Genomic DNA, 11,608 nt, shown 5'->3' with positions numbered 1-11,608 from the left:
CATCCTCCACAACTAGATTGAAGAACAAAACGACAGCAACTTGTCTGTTCCCCTTCCCCTAATTCCCCAGCACTGTTCCCATCCCCCCAATTACCCAATTAAAATCTTTAAAAAAAAAAAAAAGAAATATTTCAGGAATAATATGAAAGTCCTAGAAATTTCTCAGTGCCCTTTCTGTTCATGAACGGTCCTTATGCTGCTTGGCCTGAGAGTAGACAACAGTATAATGTTATCATAATTCCAGTTATTCTCATCAGATCTTTAATCACAACCATTTTAAGCCTTTATCATTCATAGATAGTTATTGTTTTATTCTGATGTTTTCCTGAAAGCTCTTGTAATTAGCTACCAGCCAGAATGCTTCATCTTCAGCAGAAAGGACGATCTCTGAGACCCATGTAAAGGGCTGTGACAGGTAACCTGGGGTATAGGCTTCAGATGGCATTGCTTAAGTAAGTTTGAAACCAAACGAAAAAGGGGTCATATATTAAACCTGACAAGCTGGGGGTGGAGAGTGGGTGCATTGCAGGACTTACAAACTCCGTGACCAAAAGTAACCACACAGGATAGTCTGAACATAAAAATTCCTAGTTAAGTGGGTTATGGTGGATAGTCACATTCTAGGCCTGTTGCTTCCTTGACAAAGGTCAGTCTTTACCTTAAGTGATGCCTGTCTACTGTCTGTGTGCATCCAGGATAACATACCTTTGAAATGTCAGAGTAATTGTCTTTTCCAGACCCCCCAAAGGCACGACCACTAGCACCAGAGCACGAGACCACAGAACCCTCACTGTTATCTTGTTGCTCACATACCATCTCTATGTGCTATAAATGTTAATTATTAACTATCCTGTACCCACCACAAAAGAAGTATGTGTTACTCCATTTTGCTTTTTATCTGATCCCAGAGATTTCCCCACTTTCTCCCGCCCCCTTCACCTACCTCTAATGGGTTTCATGTAACCCTCCCCCTTATGTCATCTCCTTTGATTCTAGTATATAAAGTAAGCTGCAAAACTGCCTGCAGCAGCTTCTCAATCCATTGAGAGTTTGCTTCCAGGAAAATCCTCAAAATTTTGGCTCATAAACTCTTGCAAAATTTTTCTATAGGCTGGACGCTATTTCCTTGATACGGCCATACCATTGGACTGAGTACACATTCCAGAACTCAAGTGAAGAAGCCGATGGGTTCATAAAACTGCTAACTCAAAACCAAGTACAACAAAAATTAATTATATGGGATTAAATGAACTGATGAAGAAAGACAATCCTTTTTATGGGGTTTTGTTTGGAACATTGCTGGTTCTTTAATGTTCCATTTGCTCTATTTTCTGGATATACGCTTTCTCTTAAGCTATCTATAACGCACAGCAATTTAGTATATTACACCTTAGTTAAAAGAAAAAAAGAAAACACACACACACACACACACACACAGAAACATTTGTCTTTTTCTCCTTATCTGATCCCTCAGAATTCAGAAACTCTTATTGAATATTCTTATTTTCACAGCAATGCAGTTATTTGAACAAGTTCAATAAGAACCTGTTCTCCTTGTAACAGGACATAATTGGAAAAACTGGTTCTATTACCAAAGCTTTGACTAGCATGTCATATTTGAGAATGATGTGCATAGAATCAGATATAACCAGACAGTTTTAAGGAACTAAGGTTGACACTATGACTAAGGTTGAAAGTTTTAAGGAATTAAGTTTGAACATTATGCCAATGTTATAAAGCCGTCTTGGAAAAACCAGCTGGTACCTGACCTATGGGGCTCCCAGCCTACAGGCAAGTAAGAAAGGTCACTTCTGGGCAAGCCCAGGAAACTTAGAATATTTGGGGGAAGTCAAGAAAAGAGAAATTTACCCAAATCTATAGGTAATGCAGATGAAGTATGATGACAAGTTCTTGGCTTGTCATCCTAACCTCGACAAGCTTTTAAAAGTTCAATCTGAGATTGTTTATAAAAGTACCGGCAAAACAAAATTAAAAAGGCCTATGTGGTCAGTTACCATTCTTGCTGCACTTACGTAAATAACCAGGCCAAATTTAATGAGGCTAGACTTATTTTGTGAACAAGAGTAATCTTACTTTGATGATCTTGGATCAAAATGGGAGTGATTGGAGGAAGAAATTTTATGTAAAACTAAAATCTGAAAACCTTGCGGGTTATCAGATTCTAGTCCTGTTCAGTGCGTTTCATCTATTTCTCACCTCTTTGTAAACTGGATCCTGCTGTCTTTCACATTTTGTCAATCGTTAATACTTCCAATTTTTCTCCCACCCTCCCAACTTGGTGTCACTAAGAACTAAAACCTGACTGCCCTGGTGCTTCTTCAGACTAGGCTGTCTCGTCCCAGAGCCCTGCAAACTGAAGCAGGATGACTTGACATAAACCACAAAGGACTTACTGCAGCAGTTCAGGCCGCTCAGGAAGTTCACCAAACATCACCACCTTCCATGCTCTGGTCCAGGAAATAACCATGACTGTGACACCATGTTCTCACTCCATCATCTAAAGATGCTTTGAGCCCGACATCTGAAAATCTTGACTGGCTGCACTCTGGTCTCAGAAACTAGGTGTATAGTCTACTTTAACCATTAATCTTTGTTTTTCTTTTTGTTTCCTTATTCTAACCTCTGCTCTTTTCCTCCTTTACAGATCTCTCACCGTGTAGTTCATAACCCAAATCTTCTCTCCACAGCAATCAGCCTAGCTTCTTTTTTGAGTGAAAACTTCTAGGGAAGTTTCAGACGGGAGAAATGTGGAGACCCACTTACACCCCCAGAATTTGTAGAAAGATTATTTTAAAGTGAAAACATTTGCACTAAAGAAGATGCAGAAAGAAACCTTATCCAAACTTCCCTTATCTGACTAAAGTAGAGCCTCCAGAAAATACAGCTTCCATTAACCCACTCCAAAGTGAGTTTCCTGTGATTTCAGCTTCCGTGGGGACACACAACCCAGTTCCATTAGCATCAAAAAACCCAAAAGAACTTTCCATATCTTCCCATTCAAGTGCTAACCACCACCATCCCCTATACTCCCCTACTCTCCCAAACCCCATTAAGTTTGGTATATAAACCTTTTACCTGTGGGTACTGAGGGAGCTACTCATTTCTAAGTATTCCCGCATATAAGCCTAAATAAAATTTGTTTTTTCTCTTATTAATATGTCTGTTGTCAGTTAATATGCAAGCCCCTAACCACTAGACCCAAGTTAGAAGAGGAAAACTTTTCCTTCCAACATAATCATATCTTCTTATCTTCACACCAGCCCTTTACTATTCTGAAAGAAATTATAATAGAAAAAAACATATCAACACAGTCAAAGAATGCCAAGAATTCGGGAATTTCCAGTATACAAAAATCCAATTTTAAAAAATAATAAAAAATAAAAAAATAAAATAATTCCAATTTTATATGTGAGTCAGTAGGTGGCACCACAGAAGAAAGAAGTGTATTTTGATAAGTGCACAGAAAGCTTGCGTCCTGGAAATCTAATAAAAGCTGTGCCTTTAGACGGTTTGTGTTCTGTTTTATTCTTAAATGTCTTATTTAAACTGAAAACTGCCTCAAGACCTTATTGAAAGCAAACCAAAATGTTTTAAAAATCACAAATAAAAATAAAACTTAGAAAATACCTTGAAAAACATTTTCACATATTGCTGCCAAAAACTAACTCTGGGTTAGACACAAATTATATTGTAGTCAAGAAATACGAGGTCTTCCCAGCTGTACATCTGAGGCTGGTGATCCACTGAGGCAGAAGCAAAAGGGTAAGCACAGAGAAATATATCCTACAAGCCAGAGGGAGCATTTGGGCAGTTCCTAAACGTTTTTGGCATTCCAATTGGGAGGGCAGAGGCTTCTATCATTCATCTACAGAAATATATGTAAAACCCCAGAAATTGTCCCTAGTCAAATGTTAGCCTTTCCACAGACTACAGACCTGAAAAAGACTGAGTTCTAGATACCACACAGAGAGGATTTTGTTTGTTTGTTTCTTAATAAAAATATTCGGCAATGTCAGGAAAGAATATTCCTTACATTCTTAAAGATACCTCACACATTCGTCTTGCCATTCTTCCCCGTCCCAAACCAACATCGCAGCAGGACATCACCCACAATGCAGTTCCTAAACTAAACTCATTCTGCTATGTTGACTAAAATACAGAGATCTGTTCCCCTTCTACAGACCTGATAACACTCTATCGGCTTAGGGAGTGCTTCTCCCCAAGTCCTCCCTTCCAACCAGGTCCACGCTGTGGGCCTCCACTTACCCTGGCAAATTCCATTGGTTTGGGAAGAAGGCACATGACCATGACATCAAAGCGAACATCACAAACTGTCTTCAACCACTTGGTGACAAACTGAGGCTTCAGCTTTTCCACCAAACTTCCAACTTCATCATCCATCATGTACGCTGTGGAGTGAAACCACTGGAACACCATGGCCACCAGCCTGGCCAAACTTTCTGTGGGCGTGTTCTCACTGGGCGTGCAGAGGCTCACCTGGAAACAGGCAGATTAGACTGATTCAGCCGCCATCCATCTTTACATAAGTATTGTATGTTCATTTAAAGACAAAAGGAAAAAATGATGACCCAGGTAATCCATTTGAAACAGGCAATTTTCTAAATGGTGGATCACTTATCTTGGGAACTATGTTCCTCTCTACAGGGAGAGGTGGATTGCAACAGTAATTTCCCCTTAAGAATTGCATCTTCCAATAAGCGTTTTCTCCTCTAAGAAATATGTGACATACAAGTAATCTGCACTAGATAAATGCTTTTAGAAAGTTAAGTTTATAGAGTGAGATTTCATAAATATCTTCAGTGAAAAAACAACTGTATACATTTCAGTTCTAACAGGATCAGGTTTGGCTAAGAATTTCTATCAGTAGTAATTCTGTTAGAGCCCCCCAATTCACTGTATTATAAACAGAATTTTTAAAACAACTCATTTAGTTATTCAATCATTCTTAACTAATCTTTTGTTGAGCAGTGTAGTAGGGTTCAGGAATATAAAAAATAAATAAAACACTATCCTTGCCTTCAAAGAGTTCACAATAATAGTCATTGTGTCACTCGATAATAAATTCTAGGAATAAGACATGTGAAATCAACAATGAAATCCCAATTTGGTTAATAAAAAAGACTTTTTCAGTTAACCATATGAAAGAGATGAATCACCATGGAGACTTTAATGCATGTCTCTAATGGGTGAAAACAAAAGTCCGCTTCTCTGAAGGACCGGCCAGTTCTGCTTGCTTGATACTTTGGGTCTGTATGCCTGATCCTTACTAAATGAATGTGGCAGTTGAATCAGTCAGTAGCCATCAAATTCCTTGTGTTAGTTTGGCTCTAATTTTTTTGGTTGTAGGCAGACTTGCCACAAATACACAAAAAGCTCCACAGAAACAGAGCTTGGAAGGAAGTTTTCATGTATACCTACAATGGGATGGGAAAGATGGGTAAATCATACTGAACCCAGTATGTCATGATATACCCTAGCAACTTTCCCATTTGTTTCCTGGCAAAAGGTGCATTTCAAACCGCCTAGGGCCTGGCACAGAGGTGTCAACACCTGGCTATTCATTAGAATCAACTAGAAAGCTTTTCAAAAGTTCCCAAGATTCTAGAGTAGAAGCTGGGCATTGTCATGTTTTAAAAGCCTTTTAAAAGGTAAATCGAATGTGTGCCCCAGAGTTGAGTGCCACTGTCCTAGAGTACAGAGTCCCATTGCTAAGGTTGGTTTTTCACTATTTATCTTCTTTAAAAAAAAAAAAGGAGAAAAAAGGCAAATTAAGATAGAAAGAAAAAGAAAAAAAAAAAGAAAGGAGCAATCCCTCGTCAGTGTAATGTTGGAAGGACAAATAAGAACGTAGAACACAGTTAACTCCTTTCTTACTAAGAACCATATTCCAAATTGACTGAGTAGCCGCTGGTCATGTTTATCATCGTCCTTGTTGTCAAAGTCAGCGTTCTCCAGGGAATGGTGGGAAGAGGAAAGTCCCAGCTGCCGCCGGCGATTCAGCTCATATTCCCGCTGCTCAGCATGGAACTCGGCTTCTTTCAACAAGCTGCCAATGAAGACAGACTTAGAGTGAGGCTATCGGAAAAACACATTTTAGATTGTGACCCATGCAGAGCAATGGCTTCATAAGTACTCAAGCATCACTGGTTGCTGTCTTTTAAATTGGTGGGAGTTACTTCAAAAAGCCTAATTTGATTTCCTGACTATTCTGTACTCTATCCCATTTCAAAGATGAACACACTGAGGTACAAAGAGGCTACTTCCTCCAATCAATAGAATCAAGCAGAACTGATGCCTTCTGGCTTCTGGCTCAGCACCCGTCCCACTAGAAGTCAATGTTTCCCCTGTGTCTCATGTAAAGCTCTGTGGACATCAAATGCATGATACGAGGAGAGATGGAGGAACTTGTACCCAAATGGAAAAATATTCAACGTCTAGTATTCAGAAACCTGAACATGAGCAACAAAGACTCCTTTTTCCATTTGCTAAACAAGTGACAATTTAAAAAAATAATACCCAGTGTTGACAAGGGTGTAGCAAAAACTAGCAGTTTCATACAGTGCTACTGGCATCATCGATTCATAAACACACTTGGAAAATCAGTTTGGTAATGTATCAAAGGCCAATAAGATAATCATACCCTTTGACCCAGTCAACCACATCTGGTCATCTACCCTAAGAGAATAAAAACTACAGGAATAGCGCTATGCACAAAAATATTTACCAGTTACTTTTAATAGAAAAAAAATTGGAAGCAATCTAAATATTTAATGGTGGAAAAAATAATCTAGACGAATATTATGTAGCCACTAAAACTGATAAATATGGAAACTGTACAACAACATAGAAAAGAGCTAATGGTATAATGTTATATTAAAAAGAATTGTGGATACCCTGTGATTACAGTAATATAAATAAAACATGCATTTGAGTAAAAGTAGAAGAACATGTGTAAAATGAATGATGATGACAGCAGCATGAATGATTTTTTTTTCTATTTCCAGACTTTCTGTAATGTTTTATTTGACAAACATTCATCCCATTTCTACATGTGTCATCCAGTAGGAAAAAAGAAACAGAAAAGACTTAGTTAGCTCCTATCCTTAAAACTTATTATTTCTTTAATTTTTAAAAATCTTGCCTCAATAAATATTATACAAAAAGAGAACAAGTCCAGGCGTCACCATTTCTAAAGCTCCCATCTCTGCCATGTGACAGAAGGAGAAAAAGCCAGGAGCCTGTCTTACTCCACAGGCTTCTGGTTGACCCCCGTACTGAATTACCTAGAGCTCTCCCCAGCTTTGCTGCTGTCAGTCAAGCCTCAGGCAGCCCCATTCCCTACCTCTCACTTTGATTGGTGCCCCCACTTCATTTCCCTAAGACCCTCTGCTCTGTGCTATCCCTGTGCTCACCATTCTGAATCACAACTCCATGCTCACCTGAGGGCAGGGAATACATCTGACTCTCTTCTGCCTCCCCAAGTGCCTAACTCATGCCTGGCACATAACTGCCATTCGATAAAAATGTGTTGAATGAATGAATTAAAACATCATCATTGCAACTTGAAGTTGAAATTTACACCCCTCAATGCAAGAAGGGTGGCTCAAAACCAGGACGGTGTTTTCGGAGTAAGCTACTAATAAACTGCCTGTTACCTAATCACGGCCTCCACGGCGCAGACGAGCTCCTCAGCACCACATTCTCGAGTGTTGATGGGTGGAGGGGAGGTCTGGTAGAGGTGGGTCTCCGAGGCAGCCCCCACTTCATTACTGTGATGGTTTGAGTGGCATCTTTTGCAGTACCGAACAGGCCTGTTTCCATGGCGATCGCAGCACCCTGCTGAAAAGCAGGTGACAACTGCTCTCCTAACATGGGAACTGCAGTTCTAGAGGCAAAAAAAAAAAAAAAAGCGAAATCAATTAAAATTAATCGCTGAGGTAAACTGGACTAAGAATTCGAATGAATGGAAGCTTACCGGGCCACCGGAAATGGCAGCACGTTTCTGAAGTGCCACTAGTTCCCAAAATGCAGGTCATTTCTAACCAGTTAGATTCCAGTCACAGTTAAAAATAAAGGTGAGAAGTGGTTTCTACTAGTGTAAGCGGTAGAAATGTTCTGCATATGAGTACAACTGTGCTGAAAAGCCCTCTGTAAAGTTACCTCAGTCGTGGGGGCAGGGAGACCTTCAGGATTATTTCATGTTAACGTTTCAAGAGTTTCTCAGGACAAATATGAAGAAAAAAATTAAAACCATGGTCCAGAGCGAGCACATCACAGCACATCAGCATAGAAAAAGAACAATTTTAACACCCAGCATAACCTTTCAAAATTATTTTATCCACCACTGAAAGAGCCAATTTCCATGGCAGCTCATCTGTCCTTGCTGCATTCAGCGACAGGTCGGCATGTATTGCACTGAGCTGATGGCCCCAAAAGCAGGCCTTTCCACTCCTGCCAGCACCCCTTCTGTCAAGACCTAAAGTATAGTCAATGACACTACGGTAACATTAAAACGCAATAAGAACCTTTCATATAGAGTCAGCCACTGACATCTACAGGAAAGGAATCGAAAGATGAAGTGATGGAAATGAGAAATGTGGAGCAGCATAAGATTCCAAAGTTCCAGGGGGCTAGTGTCAGATCTGCCCTGACAAGAGGCAGAGGAGCGAGGCAGCGAAGCCCTGTCAGGAAACATCCCTGACCTCCACAAAAGCATGTGCCCCAAGCCTGTTAGACGTGCCACCACCATGTACTCCATGTCTTGTGTCCAGAGAGTTTTTCAGTCTTTCAATAGAGCCTAGAAAGATGTGAACACGTCTAAGGGAAATAAGATACTAAGCCATTATTTGAGAACCCTCCATGACAACTATTTTGGAAAGATAGAAGAAAAGAGAATGCAAGCACAAAACCCGTATCAAAACATTGACAATGGGGCGGCTGGATGGCTCAGCTGGTGAAAGCATGTGCTCTTAACAACAAGGTTGCCGGTTCGATTCCTACATGGGATGGTGGGCTACGCACCCCCCCCAACTATTTAGATTCAAAACGGCAACTGGACTTGGAGTTGAGCTGAGCCCTCCACAACTAGATTGAAGGAGAACGACTTGACTTGGAGCTGATGGGTCCCAGAAAAACACAATGTTACCCAATAAAAATTAAAAAACAAGCAAACAAACAAAAACATTGACAATGTATTGAACTGTCCATTGGAACGACCATTTCAAAGTAAGGTTTTTTTCCACTTCAATTTTAGCAAGATGCTCTGGATACTAGTGTTGGGAAATCTCATTTTCTGAGCAGGACTCAGGCCAAAAAATCATAAAAACAAGTTTAAATTTTTCATTATCTATTTCTTTTTAATATATATTTTTTTAATTACTTGTTAAAATACAGTGTTTTCTTCTGCATCTGAAGCCCAGGCCTTCTCTGGCATTCAAGTCAGCCCTGACTACTCCAAGTGGAGAACTTTTCCTTTCTCTCTTTCACACACTAAATTTCATTCTGGAAGCACACAAATCTTTATTGGTTTGGGGCTTCTCTGTTCACCCACCAAACCAATACCACACCACGAGCAGTGTGGTATATCCCAGAGTATATTTTTAGTGTTTATTTCTTCCTTTTGGTTATAATTAGTCTTTGTCCCCTGGGATTCACACTGTCATTACATAAATATGATGTGGATATGGGTTTAGCATGTCGTAATTTGCTATAACAAAGTCCTGAAGTTTAAGGCCTGTAATTTCCCATCCTATTTTCTGGTCACAAATTATTTACATTCTTCCCATATGCAAATTCCTGACTGGAAGTCCAAGGTCTTCTCATGTAAATGAAGTCCAGCTGTGGATGAGGCTCTTTGGGTTTGGTTCCTCTGGTATGCTTCCTTGAATCTATGCCTTGAATCTAGACGGGCTTGTGGCTACTTCCACCAAGAGAGTATGGCACGAGCAATACTTACGTGACTCCCAAGGCCAGGTTATAAAAAGATATGCAGCTTCTACCTGACTGTCTTGGAACGTTTTCTCTTTGGAAGCTTGCTCATCAGTAGGGATATGCTTCTCAGAACTCTGCTATGGCCAAGCCCCATTGAGAGGCAATGTAGAAGTCTCTAGTCAACAGTGCTGGCTAAGCCTGGCCTTCAAGCCACTCCACCCCAGAGTCCAAACATAGGACCTAGAAGCCTCTAGATAATTCCATCCCCCAGCTATTCAAGTCTTTGCAGATGAGGTCTCAACCATCATCAAGCCGAGACAGGCTGTGGCCTGTCTACATCCCTAACCCACAGAACCTGTAAGCATAATTAAATGGCTGTTGTTTTACGTTGCTACATTATCAATGGTTTCTTATGCAGTATCTGGGTATACAGCATCTATTAGCATCTGGAATACCAACTAAAAGTGAACCTGCTCTATCACCATGGGCCAGCAACTCTAAATAATATCAGCAATGAAATACTTTGTCCCAAAATAATGTTTGGTTGGTCAAAGTTCTAAACAATTGCTGTGGTTCCTACTAATTGAAAAACATATTTACAAGCCACAGTTGGTCTCAATCCATGTGGACTCAGCTACATGGATTCATTTCAAAGTTAAGAGAGATTTCCCTTAGATTCAGATTCAGCTGGTCATAGTCTTCAAATGTTCACACCAGCCACTCTCTTTCATTCATGGCTTTGAATTTTAAACATAAATAAATAGTTCCAAGTAGTCCCATAGAAAAACAGAATTGAAATAAATCAAGGTCTACCTCTTATCTTTATAATTTCGATGTTTATTTCAAACCTACAGTTCAAATGCACGAACATGTAATACCAAAAGTACAAACTGTGCCCAAAGCAGGCTCAAACAATTCTGAACTGTTATGAACTTAATGGGAGTTCTCCAAATTAGCATTTATATAAAACACAACATTTATTAAAGGGTAAGTAATAAAAATGTGCTAATTTGAAGCTTATTGCTAAAAATAATTCTGTCACATAAAGGAAAAGTGTTAAAAAAAAAAAAAGATCCACTCTGACCACTCTGAGAGTCAAATATGTTAGGTATACCTTCAGAGCCAGAACATGCTTATTTAGAAAATACAACTGTCATCCAAGTCTCTACAGCTTCTAAAAGATTCTCAAAGTAAGAAATAGCCTCAGGATAAAAATCAAATCAGAAGTTTGCTGAATGACTGTATAATCTATTGTTAGAACTTCAGAATGATATAAGGTGATGCCCAGTTGAGCCTCTCAGCTAGAACAGGGCTTCTAATGATGTTAAGAGCAGACTAAAATGCCTAAAATACAGAAAGGACTGTCTCAAAAAGAATTATTGATGCAGTTCTAGGCGCACAGCACCCCAATGAGATTCACTGAAAATCCACAGTTTTAAAATCATACTAGCAAAAGCACCATCAGCTTAGACTAAAGGGGAGAGACAGTTGCACATGAAGACAGGTCTGTGAGACCCCCTCACTTCTATATGCCGGAAGCAGACTGAAAGAGTTCCTCAGCTGCAACATAGGCCGTTTCATATTGAAAAGGAAAGATGTCTCAGGGAGTGCAGCACCAGACCCAGGAAGTCAACAA

At 39.7% G+C, this 11,608-nt stretch overlaps 1 protein-coding gene across 1 annotated transcript in view; it reads right to left on the bottom strand.

Moving 5' to 3' along the window:
• Window positions 1-11,608, bottom strand: part of UNC79 (unc-79 subunit of NALCN channel complex) — a 188,772-nt gene that overhangs the window by 126,226 nt on the left and 50,938 nt on the right. The window contains exons 12-14 of the mRNA XM_019642451.1: window positions 7,698-7,927; window positions 5,917-6,088; window positions 4,288-4,518 (exon numbers count right to left, since the gene is read on the bottom strand). Coding sequence (XP_019497996.1) covers window positions 4,288-4,518; window positions 5,917-6,088; window positions 7,698-7,927 — 633 coding nt within the window. The remainder of the gene's footprint in view (window positions 1-4,287; window positions 4,519-5,916; window positions 6,089-7,697; window positions 7,928-11,608) is intronic.

Source organism: Hipposideros armiger, unplaced genomic scaffold, assembly GCF_001890085.2.
Source record: "Hipposideros armiger isolate ML-2016 unplaced genomic scaffold, ASM189008v1 scaffold_69, whole genome shotgun sequence".
NCBI classification, from domain to species: Eukaryota; Metazoa; Chordata; class Mammalia; order Chiroptera; family Hipposideridae; genus Hipposideros; species Hipposideros armiger.
The sequence above is the reverse complement of the archived record's forward strand: the minus strand, read 5'-3'. Positions and strand labels throughout refer to the sequence as shown.